The sequence below is a fragment of the Mytilus galloprovincialis genome, chromosome 10 (genome assembly GCF_965363235.1).
Source record: "Mytilus galloprovincialis chromosome 10, xbMytGall1.hap1.1, whole genome shotgun sequence".
NCBI classification, from domain to species: Eukaryota; Metazoa; Mollusca; class Bivalvia; order Mytilida; family Mytilidae; genus Mytilus; species Mytilus galloprovincialis.
In genome coordinates this window covers 67,245,243-67,271,587 of record NC_134847.1, presented here as the reverse complement: position 1 = coordinate 67,271,587, position 26,345 = coordinate 67,245,243, and the positions used below count along the sequence as shown (strand labels likewise).

General features: G+C 31.6%; 1 protein-coding gene and 1 long non-coding RNA gene across 6 annotated transcripts in view; one reads left to right on the top strand and one right to left on the bottom strand.

The window, feature by feature from the left end:
- LOC143048184 (uncharacterized) overlaps positions 1–26,345 on the bottom strand; it is a 91,490-nt gene that overhangs the window by 47,385 nt on the left and 17,760 nt on the right. For all 5 annotated transcript variants that reach the window (XM_076221709.1, XM_076221708.1, XM_076221710.1 and 2 more), the window contains exons 2-16: positions 25,390–25,623; positions 23,067–23,228; positions 21,479–21,709; positions 20,475–20,636; positions 19,235–19,459; positions 18,494–18,655; positions 17,547–17,780; positions 16,902–17,063; positions 15,485–15,874; positions 14,817–15,050; positions 13,717–13,881; positions 11,701–11,931; positions 10,258–10,419; positions 9,258–9,491; positions 1,142–1,306 (exon numbers count right to left, since the gene is read on the bottom strand). In XM_076221709.1, coding sequence (XP_076077824.1) covers positions 1,142–1,306; positions 9,258–9,491; positions 10,258–10,419; positions 11,701–11,931; positions 13,717–13,881; positions 14,817–15,050; positions 15,485–15,874; positions 16,902–17,063; positions 17,547–17,780; positions 18,494–18,655; positions 19,235–19,459; positions 20,475–20,636; positions 21,479–21,709; positions 23,067–23,228; positions 25,390–25,623 — 3,153 coding nt within the window. The remainder of the gene's footprint in view (positions 1–1,141; positions 1,307–9,257; positions 9,492–10,257; positions 10,420–11,700; positions 11,932–13,716; positions 13,882–14,816; positions 15,051–15,484; positions 15,875–16,901; positions 17,064–17,546; positions 17,781–18,493; positions 18,656–19,234; positions 19,460–20,474; positions 20,637–21,478; positions 21,710–23,066; positions 23,229–25,389; positions 25,624–26,345) is intronic.
- LOC143048183 (uncharacterized) lies at positions 4,116–8,456 on the top strand. Its single transcript, XR_012969761.1, has 2 exons — positions 4,116–4,186; positions 5,986–8,456. It is a non-coding gene; the product is annotated as an uncharacterized LOC143048183 (long non-coding RNA).

Sequence of the window (26,345 nt, the reverse complement as noted above, 5' to 3'; positions counted from 1 at the left end):
TGTCACCTGATTGACAAAATTTCGGGGCAGTAGGTCTTAAGAACATAAAAAAATGGATGCCGTTACCATGGAAACGGGACAAATGTGAAAATATCAAGTTTTTAGTTTTGGTCAACTATTTGGATATGCTTAAACTTCGAATTATTATATTTTAATACAATGTAGGTGCCCCACTTAATACTGATGTTGGATGATTTTGGCAATCATTAGAACTACTATGTTGCAATGGAAACTACACCAAAAATTTCAAAAATATTAAAACGCTCCAAACTTAATGAAACTTCACAGTAACGATGACCAACATTGGAAGATGTGGCATTTGGAGTTTGTGTTTCCAACATGGCTGCTGTTACCATGGAAACAATGCAAAAAGGTCAAAATGCTCCAAAAACATCAGGGTTTGGAGAACAGTTTTTGCTTTTTACTTAAAATCATCAAATTTTTTATACAATATAGATGTTCATTATATACAGGATTTGAATTATTTTGACAATCATTGGAACTACTATGTAACAATGGATACAGGAGCAAATATTTCAAAAATTTCAGAATGCTTCAAACTGATTGCAACTTCACCATAATGTTGACTATCATGTGTGGAAGCGGAAATTGGCGTTGGAATTTTCAAAATGGCTGCCGTTACCATGGAAACAAGGCAAAAAAGGAAAAATTATGCGTAAAATTTGTAAATTCACCTCATGTTCTAAAAATTTACAGAAAGATGTATAGCCATCCGTATCTATGTGCATCCACTGTTTAAAAATTTAAAACGTGCTGCAATCTAGTGGCAATGGGGGAAGGGTGACATCCGCTATTGCTTGCAATGGCAAATCTAGTTAGTTTATTATGTTTTGTAAAGATCAATTATAGCAGAAACAAAAAATAATGTGATTATGAATAAAAAAACAAACCGAAGAATGTACAATAAAACGAAAAGCATCCCAATGTCCCCATGTTTGCACAAATTTGATCTGTCAAAGAGTGCAAACTGAAAAAAATAATAAAATAGAATAGTTTGGGATTAATTGTTAACAATCTTAAAAACTATTTTTTCAATGCAGCATGACAAATTCAACTCCTACTTAATAATATGTAGGCAATAGTAATACATGAACACATAAGACTGAGTAAAGTTACTCACCCATACAATATCTTCCACAACTAGAGCCCACAGGTTCTAAATAGACAACATTAAATGTCATACAGCTGAGCACAGTTACATTCCAACTTTTTTCACAGATTGATGAATTTCCTACTTGGCATGCCGACATTGATCTGTACTCGTCAAAGTTCGTTGAATACGTGCCTAAAAGAGAACACAAAGGTACCAAAGTGACGTTCAAACTCGTTATCTGGGAATAACTGAAAACGCCATTGGTAAAAAAAAACCAAACTAACAAACCAAAATAGTACTAAAACATGACATATCAAAATAAAGACTGAGCAACATGAATTCCTCTAAAATCTGGGGGTGATCTCAGGTTATCTAGAAGAGTTAACAAATCCTGCTTATATGTAGCACCTATCGTGTTACTTAAAAAGCTAAATATCACATACAATCATGAAATCAGTTTTACAATAATTGCCATTTATTGGAAGTTCTTCCTTTCGATGAATTTCTTTTATACGAATGCTGAAAAAAAGTACAAAACACGGCGTTCACGAAACAAGAAGGTACTTAAATGGATGTCTACGAGAAAACCATGCAAAGTCCAAAAAAAATTATGAAAGGGGTTGTGGAATTTTCAGCTGATTTTGGGTTCCTAGTTAACTATTAAGTACATCTAATAGTTCTATGGTTAAAAAATGACAATTTATCTCAAATTATGTGAATACAGGACAATTCTAGTTTAGTACCAAATTTGCTGGAAAATGTTGTTGAAAATGGACATTTTGGGTTTTTTTTTATTGAATAGTTCAAAGTATTATATGACAAAAAAAATTGTTTGGCCTTAAAATTCAGACTTTCTACTAAAATAAACTGTAATTTGGATCTTATTTCAACCTTTATTTTTGTTTTTATTTTTATTGACATAATTGTGTTTTTTTTAAATTTGAATTCAGCCTGTACTGAAAATGTCCATAAAACCTCAAAAGTCACTCAAATTGAAAAAATATTTTGTTAAACGTTATGGTTCACTACAAACTAGTATTCCTCAACGGGATTTTGGTTGCAAATTGATATAAGCTTATTTGAATAAAAGATGAAAAACTGAAAAATATAGCTAAAATTATCTCCCTTTGTAAAACTCTTCACAATAAAAGGTAGATTTAGTGTCAATAACAGAAGGAGGGAAATCAACAAATGTGCAGAAGGATAGGAAATAATGGTATTTTTGATGAATATGGTGTAGCCAAGAACTTATTTTTATTGAAAGAGTGTAACAAAGACATAGCAAACCATGTGGCAAAGACATTCCCACTGCCACTGGGATAAGTCTGATCCTGATCAGATAGTCTAGACATGACTCATGACGATAGACTATCACTATCATGTCTAGGTTTCAGACTCACATTTTAAAATGCATATGCTGCAAACATGGACAGGAGTTGGATTGCAGTAGACAAGAAGACAAAATGAGTTGCTGCCATCCTTTCATGACCCTTCCAAATCTAGCAACGGAAATTCCACAGGAAAACTTTCAGTTTCAGTTGGTTCTGGTAAGTTTGTTAATTTTTTTTGTGGTTAGAAAAAGTAATTTAACACCATAAAAAGACCTACTGTAGAAACATCACATCAACACATAAATATAGGAAGAAGAGCATAGACTATTTCTCTTTGGGGGGAAAAAAGGGGGGTGTATTTACATAATTTTCTTGAAGCAAACACTGATTTAATTTTCATTGACATACATTTATAATGATTTAAAATTCTTCTGTGTTTGCCTTCTAAATTTTAATAGAAAAACTTTTCTCTCTCTCAGTCTCTCAAGAAATCTATAATAATCATGATAAATATATTATTCTATTACAAAGCCCTCCGGTATCAGGTCTGTTCGCCCTGAGTTTGTTTGCCAAATTGTCAATAGAGTCCATTGACTCTGGGTTTTTTTTCTCCTAATTTAAAAATAATGGTTGCTTCAAATCCCTTTTATTTTTAAATACAACCCATTGAAATAGAAAACATTCAGTAGATAGATATAGGAAGATGTGGTATGAGTGCCAATGAGACAACTATCCATCCAAATAACAATTTGTAAAAGTAAACCATTATAGGTCAATGGACGGCCTTCAACACAGAGCCTTGGCTCACACGGAACAACAAGCTATAAACATGATAAAGGACCCCTAAATTACTAGTGTAAAACCCTTCGAACAGGAAAATCAATGGTCTAATCTATATAAAAAAAAGGAGAAACAAGAAACACGTATAAATTACATAAACATACGAAAACTACTGTACATTTATGCCAACTAAAAAGTATGTGTGTTAACCGCACTACCCTTACCTACCTTTATTTTTATCCCTACCCTAAAGATTTTTGTGACAGGTTTTGATTAAGCACTGTTGAAGTCACAATATAGCTCCCAAAGAGTTGTGAATTTCTTGTCTTTATTCATTCCTTTACCAGTACTACATGTACATTGTACAATGCAGCTAGATTGATACAATATATGGTTCTCAAACTCAAAAAAATGTTTTACAGACTATGAGCTGGTTTTTTTTCTCTCTAAAAATTGGTAACTGTGAGACTTTTTCTTTACATTTTCTTAGTGCAGGTCATGTATCAAAGTTATAAACATGGAAAGAGAACTTGTACATGTCTTTACTTCTATCATTAATAAAATAGAATCTGAATAGAATATGCTTACAAATGTATTCCAAATTAAAGGGCCCAGAAGGGGCAACATGAGATTATAACATTACAGATTACATAGATAAAACAAATTCAAAATAACAATACTGAAAAAATGAATTACTTGATGATGTGATTGATATCATAGCATTTATGACATTTACACAATTAAATTATCATATCGACATACAAACCTTTTTTTTCAATGAACCAATGCATTATGTTAAGCCAACTTAATGTACAATGTACCTGTAGATGTAACTCACTGTACTGATCATGCAAATGTACAAATATACAATATTTTATTTCTTATCAACAGGTTAATGTTGGAGATGGAAAAGCACAAAATAATGTTAAAATGAAAGCAGATATGATAGGAGATCATATAGGTAAATATATGATATAATTGATAAAAAAAATGAATCAAACAAGTCATAACAAGAGACTACTAAATAGACAGCAAATAAGACCTGTGTTGTGGCATTATTTGTGAACTATAATCATATATAGAAATTGGAAATTGACCACTTACATTTATTATTGTAAAAACATGATAAATAATCAATAAATTAGATTAACCCTTCAATTTTAAACATTCAATCTGGTAAAACAAAAAGTAAAAATAACACACAACACTCAAATTATTATTCTATGATCAATTAAGGGCCATATCAGTATAATTTACACAACAAAATTTTCATTACTCATCATTGGAATTGTTCTCTTTATAAGAATTAAACCTAGAAAAAAATATGTGTCTTGTCAGCTTGATACTGAGATCCTCATTTATAGTATACATGCATTTATGGTAAACCTGAAGATATTTGTATTTTTCATTTTTGAAAAAACACTTTTACCATTATTACAGCTATTTTCCTAATGCATGTAGAGTAAAACTTTGGTAGGTTTGCTTGCTCTGTTTGTATAAATATTGATTCAAGCTTTGTAATGAAGGTTGATATCTTCAAACAATAAATATAGGCATATTTGAACCTTTATGGAGTACATTTAAATTTGATTAGACGTTATGTCAATTGCAATTGTACAATATACAAACAAACCATGCAAGCTAACCGAAGTCTTAGATTTACATGCCTTAGAAAATTAGCTGTAAAATAAATTATATATTTGTTTCCAATGCTTATTGTTTTATCAATTTCAAATTTTTTGGCTTGTTTTTAAATTGGTCTATATCAGCTAAAGGGTCAAAAGTGTCCAAAGTTAAACTTGATTTCATAAAACAATTGAATAATTGGTGTTCTTTGATATTATGCAAAATTAAACGGTGTATTGTACTTTTTTGGGTTAAATACTTCTTATATGTTTAGATTGTTAATATTCGTTTTCAAATTGCTAAAAAGATCACGGGGGCAAAAAAACCTTTGTTCGTTTATTAAAATATTATTGAAGGTTTTTTTTCTATGCTAAATGTTATCATGCATTTAACATGTTTAGATTTATGATTTGGGCTCAGTTTTCAAGTTGATTCAAATTGGGGTCCAAACTTAAACTTTGTTTAAATTCATTAAAAAATTGCATATATGGGGTTCTTTGATATGATAAATCTAATCATGTCTTTTAGACTTTAGATTTTGGATATTGGCACAAGTTCAATATCAAAATCTTCAGTTCTTTTACCACATCTATTCTGTGTCAGAAACCTACATGTATGATGTGTCTAATAATTCATCACAATCCAAATTCTGAACTGTATCATGTGAATCAAGTTTGAATGTAGTGTCTGTATAGTGTCCCCCCCCCCCAACCTGATGATGGTGCAATCTCTGCATTTGTAATAGAATGTACCCTTGAGTTGTTTTATTCTCATTGTTGAAGGTTGCACAGAGGCATTACATTCATTTCATTTGAACTTTTGTGGATATTTGTCTCATTTGCAATCAATACTCATTTCCCTATTTTTGTATTGTCATAACGTCATAAATACAAGATGAAATCTGCAAAATTAACTTTATTAAAATTAAGTTTGCTGCAGCATGGAATAAGAAAAAAATCAAATTTAGGTCCATTTTTAGCTAGTATACTGTATTTCTTATTCTATGTACTGGAATGTCAGAGTTGTGATAATGGAAAAACATTTTACACTAAGACCAAAGTAATACTTAATTTCTTTTTAGGAAATTTCAATCATTTAATGGATAACAATTGTTTTTCTTATTATTTTTTACAGACATTTGGTGATCCAAAAATAACTGGAGTTCATGAAAGAAGACTGATTGCTGAGACACATTTTTGTTGATAAACATGTTTATGATGAAGAAAAACTTAGATAATATTACTGATACTTGAATAAGGCTCTGATCTGTCTTTGAATTTTCCTGTTGATGTTAAAAAATTGCAAGCTCAAATAAAAATAAATTGAAACGGAACTCATATGCTTTGAAAAAAAGGAAAAAAACGGCAATGTAAATCTCGCTGAAGTCTTGAAAACCACCAAGTCAACACACAGTTGCAACACAAATGAGAAGAGAGAGAGATATTTGCTAGGAAATAGAATGTTCTCACTGTCTCACCATCAGCAAGGCTTTCTCATCAGCGAATAAGAAGTCTAAAATTACTTCTGTATTAAAAGGTCATCAGTATTGAAGACAATAAAGAAGATTACGAATGTACTTGGCCATTTGATAAACATAATAATATTTTCATTTGTCAGAAATTGTTTCTTAGATTGACTAACTAGTTTTATTGATTGAATTATTAGTAAATTACCTTTCATAGTTCATGTAGTTACATGTATATAAATTCTTATAAGATAGTATGGAAACAATTTAATACTTCCCTAAATTCCATACCTTATGCAACAATTGTCTTGTGCTGCTAAGTCAATTTGAATTAACTTTTATGTATGTTTATAATAATCTTATTCTTGCATGTAAGCACCATTTAGTGTTATTGTATCATCTTCATTAATTGTTAAATATAATACTAATGCTATAAAAAATAATAACATTTATGATCATTTATACAGATTGAGATATTTAAAAATTTATCAATGCTAAAAGAAAAGGAGTAGGTCCGGTAAGGACCGATTTTGGCCTCAAATTTCAAGTTTATCTTACGAAAGATTTTGACCACTTTTTAAACACTTAAGTGTCTATTTCATTTGAATCTATTAATTTATGTGAAAGATTTTAACTGATATAGTCATTAAAAACAACCCGATTCAAGCTCAAATATGAAAAATCTACCAAATATGCCGAAAAATGTCACTTTTCAGATGATTTTTGTCAAAAATGAAAGTGGCCGCATCCGTGTTCATCCTCAACCTTTATATATGTTATGTATTATCATAAAATACAACTTACATTTCAATATTAAGGATGAACACGAATGCGGCCACTTTCGTTTCACACGAAAACTGTCTAAAATTTAACTAAAATGCTAGAATTGTGAAGATTTCAGTAATTTAGCATGACTTAATGGTGCTAGTACCCGATATATGTGCATTGTATTGTCAAAAACAGCCCATATTTATGTAGCAGAAGCATTCTACTGTCCAATAAATAACTAAAAGTTTACATTTTAACAATTTTGTAAAACTGCTATATTTTGGGGCCAAAAAGGGGTCTTACTGAACCTACTCCTTTATAAATTTAGACATTTTTTTAGGAGAATTTTAGAAAGTACTACAACAAAAGCAAACCAATAGTATATGCTCAAATGCACTATTAACTCTCTCTCCAGATAACCAAATAGAGATATGTTTATATTTTATTAAATTGATGAAGTGTATGTTAGTTTAAATTAATATGTACATGCAATTTTAAGGTTTTAAAAATCAGCATTTTTATTGAATTATCTCCCTTTGTACAATAGAAATTCAGATTTTATCCACACTGTCTCAGGTACTCATGATCAAAATGACTTATATGGTAACCAGCATGCAAGTAAAAGGTTGCAACGTGTCTTAATTTTGTTTACCTGTCAGACACAACTTCTGAATGTCAGTACTTAAGATTTTTCAATATGATGAACTTGACATTGAATTTCATATCATTTTTCAGTAACCAGAATACAACTTGAGTAATTAGCAAGCTGGATTAACCAAAAATGGAATAACTAGGAAGAAATGAATGGATTTTACTCTTTAAAGTAATAGGGACAAGTGTACTACAGAAATTTGGAATAAAAAAAAATACCAAAAAAAGATTGTCTTTGGCAGCTCCCCCCCTTTTTTAAGCCACATGCTTACTATTGTTTGTGACACAAAAATCCAATTTTCTATTTGATTTACCTATATTGCATATTACAATCTGTATAATTCAAGTATTTATTTTTGAATGCTTGGTTTCATTAAAATATGAGACATTCCTCAATTTATTGCGAAAATACAAAAAAAAGGGGGGAGGCTATCTAAATGATCAATAAAATCTATAAAATTAATTTGCAACCGAAATCCCTTCAAAATATTTTGAACCAAAGAAAATGCAAAGCATTTCTGAAATTTAGGGTAAATTAAAGCGACTTTTGGGCTGTAGTGTCTGTTTAAGTGTGATTTGATGAAAAGGCCCAATTTTTTATCATTTTATGTGTTTTGCCACACCCTTATTTTCTATATATATCATTATGTTTAATAAAATTATGTGATATATACTTCATACACATCCTATCTGTGCTATTAAAGTATTTAAACACTCAGAAGTATTATAGTATTTATTTCTATTTGAGAAATTTATGAAATCTATGCATTTCAGTAAATGCATCTATAAATAAACTCGAAAAAAACCTAAATCCCTATCGTTGCCATGGTTACCAGCAGTGTAAGGGCTTCAAACTTGCATGACTTTCATATGAGGTCAACCTGATCATGTCAGCAAAGTTTCATCAAAATCAAACAACTTTGCATGGAGCACCATCTGCATGGTTTTCTCATAGATGTCCATTTAAAGCATCTCAAGTCATCTTCGTCTTTAGATAGAATGCCTTACTTATTGTTTGCTATGCATTATTCATTTGAACAAAAAATGGATAGATTATTTTTTCGTTGACTAAAAGGATTTTGGATTCACCAGCAGTGGACTTGAAAATGTAAACCAAATAAATTGTACCTAATTAGCTGACATTGATGTGCATTATGTTTACAAAAAAAAATTCGAATCATATACTGTGAAATAAAATTTATTTTTCTATATGTTTTCTTTCAGTTTTGAAAACGAAACTACTTTTAAAAAATCACATCACATAACCCTTTAGTACACTAGTCATCAAGTCAAGTCTGTCATATATTAACTACAACTTAAATATTTAGTATTTACATACTTCGTTGATTATTTTTTGTCAAAATCAAGTTATCCATGTATGAAAATCCTATTGATGAGTCAAAACAGTTTCATCACTGTTGAAATTTACCTCGAAAGTTAATAATAATAAATTTATTGGCTGATCGTTGTAACATTTCATCTAATTAAAATTTTGTTGGAATAAAATGTTAATTGTAATTACCGTTTAGCCATATTGGAGATGACGACCCACATTGTCCAGGTAACGGTGCCTTTGTTGGTATATTCTGCAACATCTCATACCTATACCAACCAGCTGTTATGTAAGACGACTCACAGTCATCATGTTCTCCATTCTGCAGGGTGTAATTAATGGTTCTGTTGAAGTTACTTGTGATCAGAGTGTGGTTGAGACAAGGATGATAATATCCATTCCCCGGCGGAGTTGTCTGTGCATCTGAAAAGATGATTAAAAGAGACATATTTGACTAAACAAGTTACATTTAATAATAATGTATAACAATTAAAGTAAATCAACAATACTTTAACAGTATAACATTTCAAGTCTCACGATTAAAACATTTCATACATCATTTTATACATCATTGGCTATCAAGTTATGAACGTTCTTGATGATTTAAATCAAAAATATTAAGTGTTGATTTCATTGTTTAGATGATTGGCTATATCTAGTTGAAATATTCAGGATCATTCACACTCGAAGCGAGCACGTTTCTGCAGAGGCAATTACGCAAAGACATGGTATACACAGACTGAAGCAATTTTCACAATTTTCTCATTCCTGGAATATACCAGCATTCAATAGATATTTTAATGAATGCAAAGTATTTTGCCAATGTCTAACTTATCGGCAAGAAGATATAGTACAACATCTTAAAAATGAAAACGTTTTTTTTTTTATTTATTTCCCGATTTGCCAAATGACAGATTGATAAATCAAACTTCACTGATCAAGGACAATGCAATTTGAGAACGAGTCCAGATATTTGATAGAGATAATAAATTACATACATTGTTAAATGTAAGTGTTCAGTGACAGTGTTTTGAAATTGAAACTAGCTTTGATTTTTAATATTTTCGTTTTCAACCTTTTATTTTCTTCTTTTTCAAACAACACTTGTTTTCAGTTATATAATTTAGTTCTAAAAAAACTACAATTCAATCAATCGATTGGTCAGATTTGAACTTAAGTGTGTACTCACCCATACAGTATCTAGAACAATTTCCATTTGGTTCAAGATATGCAACATTATAGGTATAGCAATTCAACATTGTGACAGGCCAACTTTCCTGACAAGTTGAAGATTCACTTACAGCACATGCTGTCATCGTTGTGCTTTCGCCTGGTACACTTGGACTTGAACCTTTAAAAAACCAAGTGTTTCCAAAGGTTGTAATCAATATAATGGTATTGTTTTGTATTCTTTAAGACGAAGTCTTGATCGATATTGGTAGGAGACGCTTACCATGTCGAGGAAATCGGTCTAGCTCTCTCTGTTTGTTTTCACTTAAGTTTTTTCAAAATGCTTTTTATTAAAAATGACAGGAGAATTGATGCGTGTAGTTTTTCTTTATATAAACAATATCCAAAATCTTGGTACAAACAAAGGGTTGGTAAAAAAAGCATCAATAGAAAAACAAACAACACCAAGTCAACAGAAATAATATGCAAAGACACCAATGCATAGTCTAAAAAAGAACCAAACTAAACACAATGACAAACAACACAAACACCAAAGTAAACATATGTTCAAGGAGGTTGAGTAATTTCTGCTCCAGTAGCTTCTGTAGTTATGTTAATGGCATGAACAATTATTATTATATTTCTCTTTCAGTAATAGTAAAAATCGCTAAAACACTGAAATGATTGTTATATATATTGTTAACAAGGACGTGCATGCATAATCATAATTTTCTTAGATGTAGCAGTTCTTAGAATTTGGATTTTTTAAGTGTTTGTGTGTATTTTCATTTGCATATCCTAAATCAGCCAATTATTTCTGCGCAGCAATTTATCATTTACATAAATAAACCGTTTACCAATCCAGTGTAACACGTCAAGTTTGTTCAAATAAAACTTCCAATTCTTGCAAATATTTCTAATAAAATTTAAAAAAGAATTTGTCAAAAGTACACGAATGCCCCATCCGCACTATCATTTTCTATGTTCAGTGGACCGTAAAATTGGGATAAAAACTCTAATTTGACATTAAAAGTTAAAAGTTCATATCATAAGGAACATGTGTACTAAGTTTCAAGTTGATTGGAATTCAACTTTATCAAAAACTACATCGACCAAAAAACTTAAACCAAAACTTTAAATAACCTGAAGCGGAACAGACGGACGGACGAACTAACGAACGGACGGACGAACAGACGGATGGACGCACAGACCAGAAAACATAATGCCCATAAATGGGGCATAAACATTTCCAATGATTGATACGATGTATAAAACTACAAGGTTTGTCGGCATTACAAGAATTTACTGAAAACATATCGATTTAGCGATGATTTAGGTTGCAAATGTATACATTTAGAATGCTATTTGTCCTTTTCGTTAATTTTTAATATCCTATGATTTTACGGTTAAGCTCAAACTATTATTTTACTTTTCTGAGTGAAATATACACAAACTGTCATACCATTTAGCCAAATAGGAGATGATGATCCACATTGCCCTGGGTTTGGTGGTGTATTTTGTATATTTTGAAATCCATCATATCGGTACCATCCAGCTGTAAGATTTGAAGATTCACAGTCTTCAGACATTCCTTCTGACAAAACATAATCTATTGTCCTAGTATAGTCACCAGTTATAATGGTATGGTCATGAAAACAAGGCATGTACCATGATGGATAAGTCCATTCAGATTCTGAAAAAGTAGTGTTTTATTGAAAATTATTCTAAGATATATTCACAACAGTTCGTGTAAAAATTATATTTTATTGATAAATCTAAAGACATGAGGATAAACCCCCATAGACGACAAACTGCTATTAACATTTTGCCAATTTATATTTAAACGATGATTTTATTATTGTACAAAATAAGAAATCACAACATCCGATTGCAAACAAAACAGATATAAGGCACTAGCTTTTTTTATGTGTTATACATATTTTTTCATTTAAAATTTGCAGTACCTTCTGTTTAACATCTAACTTGTCTTTCATTAATTGATTGTTGGTGTTTTAACGCCACTACCTCCGACCCTTGATAGGAAAACTGACAATCCTAGTCAATTAAGATTGGAGTCGAGTGCACCCGCACAAGCTGGTTTGGAACATCAACCTCAGTGTTTACTTATAATTGATTCAAGTAATAGATCTACTTAGACCACATTGACACACAGGTCTGTAACTTTCATTTCAATATACTTGCAAATGTTAAAGACATTTCATTTAATCGTTTACGGTTATTTACATAGAGTGTAGTATGATTTTTAGTCATACAATCAATTAACTGCGAGTCAGCCATTTTACTTTTAGGCTATAAATTAATTTTGTCACCTGATTGACTAAATTTCGTGTTGCAGTAGGTCTAAAGAACAGAAAAAAAAGAAAAAAAAGAACATAAAAAATGGATGCCGTTACCATGGAAACGGAACAAATGTGAAAATATCAAGTTTTTAGTTTTGGTCAACTATTTGGATATGCTTAAACTTCAAATTATTATATTTTAATACGATGTAGGTGGCCACTATGTACTGGTGTTGGATGATTTTGGCAATCATAAAAAACTACTATGTTGCCATGGAAACTACACCAAAAATTTCAAAAATATCAAAACGCTCCAAACTTAATGAAACTTCACAGTAACGATGAGCAACATTGGAAGATGTTGCATTTGGAGTTAGTGTTTCCAACATGGCTGCTGTTACCATGCAAACAATGCAAAAAGGTCAAAATGCTCGAAAAACATCAGGGTTTGGTGAATAGCTTATGCTTTTTACTTAAAATCATCAAATTTTTATACAATATAGATGTTCATTATATACAGGATTTGAATTATTTCGACAATCATTGGAACTACTGTGTTACCATGGATACAGGAGCAAAAAATTTCAAAAAATCAGAATGCTTCAAACTTATTGCAACTTCACAAATCTAGTGGAAGCGGAAATTGGCGTTGGAATTTTCAAAATGGCTGCCGTTACCATGGAAACAAGGCAAAAAAAGAAAAAATATGCGTAAAATTTGTAAATCGACTAAATGTTTTAAAAAAATACAGAAAGATGTATAGCCATCCGTAGCTATGTGCATCCACTGTTTAAAAATTTAAAACGTGCTTTAATCTAGTGGCAATGGTGGAAGGGTGACATCCGCTATTGCTTGCAATGGCAAATCTAGTTAGTTTATTATGTTTTGTAAAGATCAATTATAGGAGAAACAGAAAATAATGTGCTTATGAATAATAAAACAAACCAAAGAATGTACAATAAAACGAAAAGCATCCCAATGTCCCCATGTTTGCACAAATTTGATCTGTAAAAGAGTGCAAACTAAAAAAAATAATAAAATAGAATAGTTGTTTTGGGATTGATTGTTAACAATCTTTAAAACTATTTTTTCAATGCAGCATGACAAATTCAACTCCTACTTAATAATATGTAGGCATTTGTAATACATAACACATAATACTGAGTAAAGTTACTCACCCATACAATATCTTCCACAACTAGAGACCACAGGTTCTAAATAGACAACATTAAATGTCATACAGCTGACCACAGTTACATTCCAACTTTTTTCACAGATTGATGAATTTCCTACTTGGCATGCCGACATTGATCTGTACTCGTCAAAGTTCGTTGAATACGTGCCTAAAAGAGAGCACAAAGGTACCAAAGTGACATTGAAACTCGTTATCTGGGAATAACTAAAAACACCATGGGTAAACAAAACCCAAACAAACATAACAAAATAGTACTAAAACATGACATATTAAAATAAAGACTGAGCAACATGAATCCCACTAAAATCTGGGGGTGATCTCAGGTTATTTAAAAGAGTTAACAAATCCTGCTCCATATGTGGCACCTACCGTGTTACTTAAAAACCTAAATATCACATACAATCATGAAATCAGTTTTACAATAATTGACATTTATTGGAAGTTCTTCCTTTCAATGAATTTCTTTTACACGAATGCTGAAGAAAAGTACAAAACACGGCGTTCACGAAACAAAAAGGTGATTAATGCATCTCAAGTCATCTTCGTCTTTAGATAGAATGTCTTACTTATTGTTTGCTATGCATTATTCATTTAAACAAAAAATGGATAGATTATTTTTTCGTTGACTAAAAGGATTTTGGATTCACCAGCAGTGGAGTTGAAAATGTAAACCAAATAAATTGTACCTAATAAGCTGATATTGATGTGCATTATAATAACAAAAAAAAAAAAAAAAATTCGAATTACAAACTGTGATATAAAATTTATTTTTCTATATGTTTTCTTTCAGATTTGAAAACGAAACTACTTTTAAAAAATCACATCACATAACCCTTGTGTACACTAGTCATCAAGTCAAGTCTGTCATGTATTAACTGCAACTTAAATATTTAGTATTTACATACTTCGTTGATTATTTGTTGTCAAAATCAAGTTATCCATGTATGAAAATCCTATTGATGAGTCAAAACAGTTTCATCACTGTTGAAATTTACCTCGAAAGTTAATAATAATAAATTTATTGGCTGATCGTTGTAACATTTCATCTAATTCTTGTTGGAATAAAATGTTAATTGTAATTACCGTTTAGCCATATTGGAGATGACGACCCACATTGTCCAGGTAACGGTGCCTTTGTTGGTATATTCTGCAACATCTCATACCTATACCAACCAGCTGTTATATAAGACGACTCACAGTCATCATGTTCTCCATTCTGCAGGGTGTAATTAATGGTTCTGTTGAAGTTGCTTGTGATCAGAGTGTGGTTGAAACAAGGATGATAATTTCCATTCCCCGGCGGAGTTGTCTGTGCATCTGAAAAAATGATAAAAAGAGACATATTTGACTAAACAAGTTACATTTAATAATAATGTATAATAATTAAAGTAAATCAACAATACTTTAACAGTATAACATTTCAAGTCTCAGGATTAAATTGGAAGTGGAGAAATTGCATGCATTTAAGAAGTCGCTTACATTGTCCTGGGTTTGTTTATGTTTATTACAATCGTTGTGCGACGCATGGAGAAATATTTTAGTTTCTGTCATGAATGTGTATCTGTATTATACAGATAAGAAAATAACAGATTGCTGTCAAGATGAGTTTAAAAAACCCACCATGATGAATAAACATGGAAGACTATTACACTTAATGTTGTTATCCGTTTTGAAATTTATATATAATCATACTATCATTTATAACATGATAATAAACAACGAGTTAATGTATGAAATAATTTTAAACCTACACATGTTAAATGGAATAGTTGAATCAGTCGATGGAAAGCTTGTAGACTTTGTTACGTCTGAAACTATTGTTGGTTGAATATTCCAAGATTCAGTACTCGACAATTGGTCCACAGATGGATGTTCTGAATGTGTTTTCTCATAAGATGCTGTTTCATAAAAGTAGTTCGTTTCTGATGGCAGGTATCCCGAATAAGGTGCTGTAAAAATTGGTTCTCCGGAAAATGTGTTCGACATTACCGTGGTAGCGCGGGGTGGAAAACTAGAATAGGGTGCTGTGTAAGAGGCTTCTAAATTTGCTTGTGAAACTGATGCGTTATGTATAAATGATTGAGAGGGATGAACAGTTGCACTTTGTTGATTTATCGTCTCATTGAACGCTTCATTATTCTCTGAAATGAAAAATGAATTCAATCAAAACCAGAAGATAAAGGCAAAACCAAGACTTACTAATTCATCATTCAATGAAAACAATCCAAAGTGATTGGATAAAGGCAAAACCAAGACTTACTAATTCATCATTCAATGAAAACAATCCAAAGTGATTGGATAAAGGCAAAACCAAGACTTACTAATTCATCATTCAATGAAAACAATCCAAAGTGATTGGATAAAGGCAAAACCAACACTTACTAATTCATCATTCAATGAAAACAATCCAAAGTGATTGGATAAAGGCAAAACCAAGACTTACTAATTCATCATTCAATGAAAACAATCCAAAGTGATTGGATAAAGGCAAAACCAAGACTTACTAATTCATCATTCAATGAAAACAATCCAAAGTGATTGGATAAAGGCAAAACCAACACTTACTAATTCATCATTCAATGAAAACAATCCAAAGTGATTGGATAAAGGCAAAACCAAGACTTACTAATTCATCATTCAATGAAAACAATCCAAAGTGATCGAACAATTCTGGAATCAACTGTCTTTTCTGTAGTTGAATGTTTACCATTAACGAGGGATAACACATTTACTTTAATGTTTGTCATAACATACACCAGTTGAACAGACTGTTTCCTTAACAATCCAAAGTAACGGATTAAATAGCGTAATTTTTTATTTATTTTTTTCTAACACGCGATAGGTACAAATTTAAATCTTCAATAAATCTAATCATTCTGTGACGTTTCATGGTACTTGCTTAATACTGCATAGAAGTACATGATTATCATACATAACTCATATCTATTCCAAATCAGAAAAAAATCACATTCAAGTGAAAAAAGATTTAACATAAACATGTCAGAATTCGTCTAGTGAAGTTATGGAACTTCAGCGCAATATCTAATATAATATATTCTACAAATGTGAACAATTTGGTTTATGTTTTAATGATTCCATATACACGTTTGTCTTATTGTTAAAACTCGTTTTGTTCAATCAACGTTTTATAGTAAGTATGATACCTACCAATACAGACTCTTCCACAATCATTTATTTCCTTCATATAAGCAACATTATATCCATAACAGTGCATAACTGTAACATTCCAACTATCTTCACAGTTACTGAAATTACTGACCATGCATGCTTTCATTGTTGTCGTTTCTTCAAATGAAGTAGGATATGTTCCTTATAAAACAGATAAAAGAACAGTTACACCGTTTTATTTCAAATAACATCAAGTTTGAAAGTATATTCACTATTTCTTCTGTTTTCGAATTAAACTTGTTTCGATGCAAATTGATGGTGCTTCAAATACAGTAAATAACTGTTTTTAAAGAAATCATCGAAGTCAAATAATTGTAGGAATAAAAGCAACACATCATTTGTTATAGTGTTGAAATACCACATACATGTAAAAAATCTCATCATAGAAACCAGGATTAAAATTTCATATTTACGCCAGACGCGCGTTTCGTCTACAAAAGACTCTTCAGTGACGCTCGAATAAAACAATGTTAAAAAGGTCAAATGAAATACTAAGTTGAAGAGAATTCAGGACCAAATATTCCTAAAAGTTTTGCCAAATACAGCTAAGATAATCTATTCCTGAGGCAGAAAAGCCTTAGTATTTAAAAAATTCAGTGGAAGAAAACATAAATATATTATTACCACTAAACCATATAGGAGACCTTGATCCACATTGGCCTGGTACTGGTGACGTAGTGGGTACGTTCTGTCCACTTGCAAATGTGTACCATCCTTCTGTTATATTGTCACAGCTCTCAACTTCTCCAGGTTGTAATATATAATTAAAGGTTCTGTCGTAGGTACCTTCTATGACAGAAGTACTATAACATGGATGATTCATTGTTGGTGGCGTTGTTCCAGAACTATTCTGTTGTTCTAAAATAGAACCTGAATAATGTATTTTGATAAATTACACAAATATTAGAAGGTAATTTACTGCCGTTACAACAAATAGCAATTTCTAACGGATAAGTTTTCCAATAAAAAATATTCAAAAAACTACATAGAAAATAAAAATAAGTAACACAAACCCCATTAAAAATTTGGGGTGATATCAGGTGTTCTGAAAGAGCAGGCAGATCCTGATCCACGTGACACAGTAATTTTTTCATGAAACCAATATCAGTGTGCACAACATGTATGACTATAATTTAGTACGTATGAGAAAGAAAAAAATAATATGACAGACATGAACAAACATCAATTATGAAAATTCCTTTATCTTAAATCGTTAACAACGCTGTGTCTTTTTATATATAATTTATTGTTCTTATTGTTCAGAAAATCATGCCAAAGATTGATATAGATGGTACAGACTATTAGTTCTAAGTATGTTAAGTCATACAACTCGTCATGCGTTTCGGTTCATATAAATCTTCGGCTTTGAAATATTTGCCGTTCCAAGTTTCTGTTTAAGGCATATCTTGAAAATCGCTTGAATACATAATATTTATGTAAACTCGTTCACGTTCCGTAGAGATTGCATGACTGAATGATAGCCACAATTAACCAAACCCAAACATAAATTCATCCTGATCACTACAATTTATACGTGTCGATGTATGTTTGATTAAAAACTTGGTACATACCCTTACATATTCTTCCACAACCATTAAATGGTGTCAGGTAAGCAACATTGAATGAATAACAGTTCATGACTGTTACATTTCCTTTGTTTTCACAGTTTGTGTTATTACTAACCATACATGCTTTCATAGTTTTTGTTTCTCCATATATAGAAGGGTATGTTCCTGTTAAATACAATACAAATAATAAATCACAACCATTCGTTAGAAAATATCAAACTTTCCTTTTTAATGTTTTGGAATTCGAAAAAATAACACAGTAAAATTAAGTCGGTTTTTGGTTTAATGTTCATCAAATGGTTTCAGTCAAACAACGGCATGATTAATGTTCTTCAGTCATAAGACAAATTTTCTTTTTCATTTTCAATTTGATTAAAATGCAGATTACGTGTCTAAGATTAACTAACAAGGATATGAGAACACTCCATTTTACTTTCTGTTTGAATTATAATTACATCAGCCAATGGAATTTCAGCTTTCAAATTTTTGGAGACACTTTAACTTCTGTTTGAGTAATAATTATATCCGCCAATGGAATTTCAGCTTTCAAATTTTGGAAGATATGTATTCAACCGACATAACCAGAGAATTCAGAAATGTCGCTAAAACAGAATATAGAAAGCAGCAGTTTCAATATTTCTAGGCAAAGCGTGGACGCATACTCTGTATTTTAATCTGACTGATTAACTTGAAAAGACAATAATCTATAGTAATGTAAGCATAGTAATATTAAAATAGTATTACCTTCTAACCATATAGGAGCCCTCGAACTACACTGTCCTATAGATGGTGGATAATTAAGTATATTTTTTAAATCTTGAAATCTATACCATCCCTCTGTTATATTATCACACTTTTCCATTTCGTCCATCATTAAGTCATAGTCTACTGTTCTGTTGTCTGTATCGTCTATCACGGTTGCAGTATAACAATTTTCTAACCCGGTTGGCATTTGGTAAGGCTGTGAGTCTAAATTTTCACAGAAAAAAAAGAATAACTGTATAGTATAGAAATGAAACAGAAAGAATGTATCATAAAAAATTAATTTTATCACATTTGTAATTAAACCTAACGACCCAAATTAATATTTAACTATTATAGGGGCACTAGCTTCCATATACATGTATATAAAAAATCTAAAGTATGATTTGTTTTGTTCAATCATTAATGAAAGTGAATTAGTAATTAGTGAAATAATAATTTGCTTTTATCAGGTAAATGAGTTAATTTTGTCAAATTAAGCTAATAAACATTGATAATGAATTATTCACTTGCAATTGGATCATTCGACCTCATGTGAAGTCCAATTCAACCCCGTAGAAAGAGATATGATAACGCATGCATTGTCCGTGTACGGTTATTTAAAGGCACTGAAAGTGAAACAAAGGTAAATAATTTGATTGACTGATTAGATCCACATAAAATCATTCTTCTCCAGGTAAAAACGAAAATAAACATAATTTTTTAATCTATAATACAAAATTTAACAGACCTACAGAAATCCAATTGCACGAGTTGCTTAATCTATTTATATCTATCTTTATGTTTACATCGCTTATATAGTCATATAAGGTCAACTCGATAGTTAATTAAATGGCGTCTTGGCTAGAATTCACACGAAACGAAGCTACATCTTATTGAGACCATGTCCTGTAAATTGTTTATTTTATACTTTTGATAGTTTTTGAAAAATGTTTTACATTGTTATAAATAAAATATGAAAATTTGAGTCAAATCGGTGAACATGAATTTGGCAGCTAGTGCCCCTTTACAAAAAAATCAAATTTGTTGTACGAATATGTTTTGAGGTAATGGTTTTCTTTGTTTTAGCGAAGAGTTTTTGTAAATAACAAATTGCAATCCTATTTTGATATTTCGTTAGAAAACCATAATTTCATGCAGCGCAATGACAGCTTGATTTTGAAATAAAATGCATTTAACGTTCATACTCTTCTACACGATAGGAATTAAATTGTATACTCACCCATACAGTATTTTGAACAATTCCCATTTGGTTGAAGGTAAACAACATTGTAGGAATAGCAATTCAACACTTTGACAGGCCAACTTTCCTGACAAGTTGAAGAATAGCTAACAGTACATGCTATCATAGGTGTCATCATCCCTGGCATATCTGGATAGGTTCCTGAAATGACAACAAGTGTTTATATGCGTTCAATCAATGTCAAATTACTTTTTAAAAACAGTTTCATTGAAGACCTGTTGGTGACCTTCTGCTGTTGTCTGCTCTATGGTCGGGTTGTTGTCTCTTTGGCACATTCCCCATTTCCATTCTCAATTTTATTATATTAACACCAAACACCAGTCGATAGTGTGTAACCAGTTTTACACTTAAAATGCTATCAGTTTATTATTGGTGATGCAATCAATTAAAAACATACTGAACATCGCGATTTAAGACTTATGACAATGTGTATATAGACGTAACAAATTATTTTTTTAGCTGGTTGACAGTTTGAAACTAAGATTCACTTAGAGAAAACCTGACCTTAAACAGTTATGGCTATTCCATTTATGGCCCTTTGTTGCTAAAACTACCAAAACTGCAGGAGATCAAATGTTATGAGGTGCACGTGTAAATGTGATTTATCTTGGAAAAAAAATTAAGAGGTGAAAGAAGAAATAACAACTATCTTCAGCTAGGACGATAAAAGACGGCAAACAAATTAGAATGCAGGTCTACATATGGACATATATTAAAGAAATTGGCTAAACTAATATCTGAAATACTAGAATAAGCTTCATTCGGCTATGCATGAAATGTATACAAGTAAGAGCAAATACAGTTTAGCGTGGAGTTCGAATAATGGTTGTGGAATTTGTCTTCCTATGGACTTACACAATGCGAACTTGCATGTTTAGACATGTGTCTCAACTGACGCAGCCTAAAAAAAACTTGATACGTAGCTTAAATGTGGTACTGCTATACCAACCGACCCCAATCTATGAAAATTTGTCTTTTCATACCATTTAGCCAAATAGGTGATGATGATCCACATTGTCCTGGGCTTGGTGGTGTAGTTAGCATATTTTGGTATCCGTCATATCGGTACCACCCAGCTGTTAGGTTTGAAGATTCACAGTCTTCCGCCGTTCCTTCTGACAAAACATTATCTATGGTTCTGGTATAGTCACCAGTTATGAGTGAATTGTTAAAGAAACATGGATAGATCCATGATGGATAAGTCCATTCAGGTTCTGAAAAAAAATAGTGTTTTTTAATGATTCTTATATTTTGTTATCTAAATACAAAAACAACGTGTAATAATATACTTTCTATCGACATTTTTTTCGATAACAATATTAACCTTTATAGTTCCAGTAAAATGTTTTTCATCGTACTAATCGTTTAAAGTCATTAATTAAGCTGGGGTCACACATTCATTATTTTTACTGCCGTCCTTTACAGGACCATTCCCGATTAAAATTTATTAAAAGTCTGATCAAGATCCTATGAATCGTGGATGAAAATTAAAACTTTAATTAAAATTTGTCAAAAAAACAGAAAAATTAGTCACGACAACAATCAGATATTGTTCAGGAAGTGTCGATATTCAATCGTTTCCAAGCGAATTTATCCCGATAATCCCGTTCTAAATCCGCTTCTAATCCGATTTGTATCTTTCGCCAGGTAAAATTCGACCGAGTCTGTTACGACTGCGTCCCGATTCTACCGAAAGTAATCTGACAGAGATCAGACAGTGACCAGACAGTGAACTGACGCTGACAGAAGTTATTCGTTCGAAAACTGTCGGCATAATCGGGATCAGCAGGTACTGTCGGAACGTAATCTTATCACGGTCCGCTCTATCGCATTGCAAACGGCTTTGTCTGGTCTCAGTCGTATTGTATTCTGTAATTGTGGCGGGACTCTGACGTGTGTATTATTGACGAATTTCGTATTAATAACGGGACTGTTCCGGAACGATTTCGGCAAAAATGGTTCGCAATCGACAAGATCTGGATGCAATCTGGACTCAAACAGTTGAAAAACAGCAATGAAAAATTCCTCCAGATCATTCCCGTTCCACAGGACACCGTCCAGAATACACAGAACATTGTTAGGATTGTGATCCTATACAGCAGAATCTGTCACGACATAGGCACGATTGTAATCCGACTATACTAGATCGGCTGAGTTTCCCCGAATGTTACGGGACGCACCTAACTGTCGGGGTGCTTCGCCGAACTATTCGGACTCTTCCCGACCCGTAGGAATCTGTTACGAACTTAAATGACTGCGATCAGACAATGATAGGACATTCCAGATAATTGAGGATAGTAATCCGACTTTTTCACTTTTCTTTTCGTATCGCTTTCTGATCTCAAACAGGAGCAATAATCGGCAATGTGTGAACCCCGCATTACGGGTTCGATTGATATATGTAACTGATTCTCTTGTATTTTCTTAACATACAAAATCTTCATAAAACATTTGTGATGATAGAGTACTCAAACAATAAAGAAGCAGGTACAGTTTATGTATATTTTTGTCACTAATACGTTGAGCTTACTGTATCATCCGAGATAAAATAATAAAAAAAAAAAAACTTACCCATACAATATCTTCCACAACTCGAGACTGGTTCTAAGTAGATAACATTAAATGTTAAACAGTTTTGTACAATTATGTTCCAGCTGTCTTCACAATTCGACGAACTTCCAACTTTACAAGCCAACATTGAATGGTTCTCATAAGGAATCACCGGATACGTACCTACAAATAGAATTAGAATAAACTCATCATAGATACCAGGACTAAATTTAATAAATACGCCAGACGCGCGTTTCGTCTACAAAAAACTCATCAGTGACGCTCGAATCCAAAAAAGTCAAAAAGGCCAAATACAGAACAGCTAAGGTAATCTATGCCTGAGGTAGAAAAGCCTTAGCATTTCAAAAAAATCAATATTTTGTAAACAGTAAATTTATAAATATAACTATATCAATGTCAATTCATGTCAGCACAAAAATTGCTGACTACTAGGCTTGTGATACCCTCGGGAAAATAAATCTCCACCAGCAGTGGCATCACCCAATGCCCAGTGGTTGTAAATAAACTCATCATAGATACCAGGACTTAATTTAATATATACGCCAGACGCGCGTTTCGTCTACAAAAGACTCATCAGTGGCGTTCGAATAAAAAAAAGTCAAAAAGGCCAAATAAAGTACGAAGTTGAAGAGCATTGAGGACCAAATTCCTAAAAATTTTGCCAAATACAGCTAAGGTATCTATGACTGAGGTAGAAAAGCCTTAGTATTTCAAAAAATTCAATATTTTGTAAACAGTAAATTTATAAATATAACCATATCAATGACAATTCATGTCAGCACAAAAAGTGCTGACTACTGGGCTTGTGATACCCTCGGGGAAATAAATCTCCACCAGCAGTGGCATCGACCCAGTGGTTGTAAATAAACTCGTCATAGATACCAGGACTAAATTTAGTATATACGCCAGACGCGCGTTTCGTCTACAAAAGACTGCCACTGCAACCAAAACAATATTACAATCTTTCTCATGTAAGATATTTCGTGCATAGAATTTGCATTTTCAAATACATTTTCTTACCGAACACCTTTAGAATAATTGTTTAAAAAAATTTAACACGTATATATATGGGGGTATGTATGAATCAAACAATTTGTTAAAGAAATAGGTCCATAACGTCTTGTCAACTTAGACTAATGGTACTTGCAACTGGTGTTTTGATTATCAAATATTCAACAGTGAACACGCACGAAATTAATAAAGCGTCATTTTCATTTACAAGCACTGGGTCAATACCACTGCTCTTTGACTGTTTTTGCTCGGGAGTATTAGCCAATGTTTCGGAACTGACATGACTTTTTTTAGCAAACTGTTCTTCTATTCTTTGTTAAAAAAATAGAAATTTAGAGAGGCGAAGGTTCAAAATTGTATTAAAGTAACCATAATTTTAATCGAATTTGGCTACGAGTATATAATTTACAAGTTTCCTTTTTGTCTATTTCTAATATGTTTATTTCATACGAATCTTTGGCTTTCCGATATTTGAAGATCAATCTAGAATAGTGCTTCCGGTGATCAAAATTTTATCAAGATTTTTTTATTATTTACACCATATGTATTTAACTTTGATGGTCAAGTATACATGAACCATAATGTAAAACACGGTGACTACCAATTGGAAAGCTTGCCAAACCAATACCCGTAAGTTCCACCGTAATATGACCAATAGATAGATGTTACTTTCATATCCATCAAAGATGGTATTGTTATGAAAGCATACCGAACAGGTAATCTTTGAATTGCATTAATGTGTTATTCGGCGTTGTGGTTGAAATTTGATGCGACTGTCATTCAAGTGAGAGGTTTACCTAGATTTAAACCAGGTTTAATCCACTATTTTCTACTTAAGAAAATGTGTGTACCAGTCAGGAATATGACACTTGTTATTCATTTGTCTGATGTGTTTGAGCTTTCATTTTTGCTGTTTGATTTTGGACATTACTTTATGGATTTTCATCGGAGTTCAGGATTTTTCTGATTTTACTTTTGTGACGATCATTATCAAACAATTGTATTACTTTATAACTGAATACGTTTTTAAAAGTTTCTACTCAATAATAAAACGACAGAGAGACTCAGATCGTTTATGTTCACTTAAGATTCGTTGTAACATCATGTTAGGTATGTATGAATATCATCGGCACGTCATACTGATACATCACTGATGCTCTTACATCGTTCATTCAGAATAATCCAGACACGATAATAATATTTGAACATTTTGTTGATAATCCAAAACAGTTTCATTTCATTTAAAACAACATTTCTCATTAAAGATCGTTAATTTATCTATTGAATATATTCAAATGTTCATCGTACATACCGTTCAGCCATATTGGAGATGACGATCCACATTGTCCTGCTAACGGTGGCTTTGTTGGTATATTCTGCAACATCTCATACCTATACCAACCAGCTGTTATGTAAGACGACTCACAATCATCATGTTCACCATTCTGCAGGGTGTAATTAATGGTTCTGTTGGAGTTACTTATGATCACGGAATGGTTGACACAAGGGTGATAAATTCCAAACCCTGGCGGTGTTGTCTGTGCGTCTGAATAAGATATTTATAGCATAAGCAGTTGGCTTAAGAAGTGTTTATTGTTGTTTTCTAGTATACTTTTAAAGTATAATTTAAAAATAGTTATAAAAAATATGACAATTTTTTACTGGAAAGTTGGGGATTTTTAATTCTAGTACTGAACTGTTAGACTATGAATGTGTGGCGAAATTTTTGACATAACAAAAAAATCTTGCAACAAAATCATAAATTTGTCATTTAAGGAACACAATTATTAAAAAAATAATTCAAATAAGTCATTGAATACAACAAACTTTAAAAGAAAGAAAAAATATTTTAAATAAAAAAATAAAAGTTATAAGTGTATAATGCAATATCTTATATCACATTTGTACAGTATTATCAAATCAAACATTAGTATTGTATTCAAATTGTAATGCTTCTTTTATTGGGGTGTATAAAATGTTGACGAAAGCACATATACCGTATAAAAAAAATGTCAAAAACTCTATAATTGTTTAATGCTACAACCATGAAATCACGAGTCAAAGCAATTCTTTTGTTTATTTTTCTATTCATTATTTTAACGATGTTTAATTGAATAGGAACTTAAAATAAAAATGGTAAATACTTTGCCAATTAAATTTACAGACTGGTAGGAAACAGTACTTCCTAATGTAATAAATCGGGTAAAAATGGATTGACATACATTCATTTTGCATGAACATTGAAGTGATTCATACAAATTATGCGCG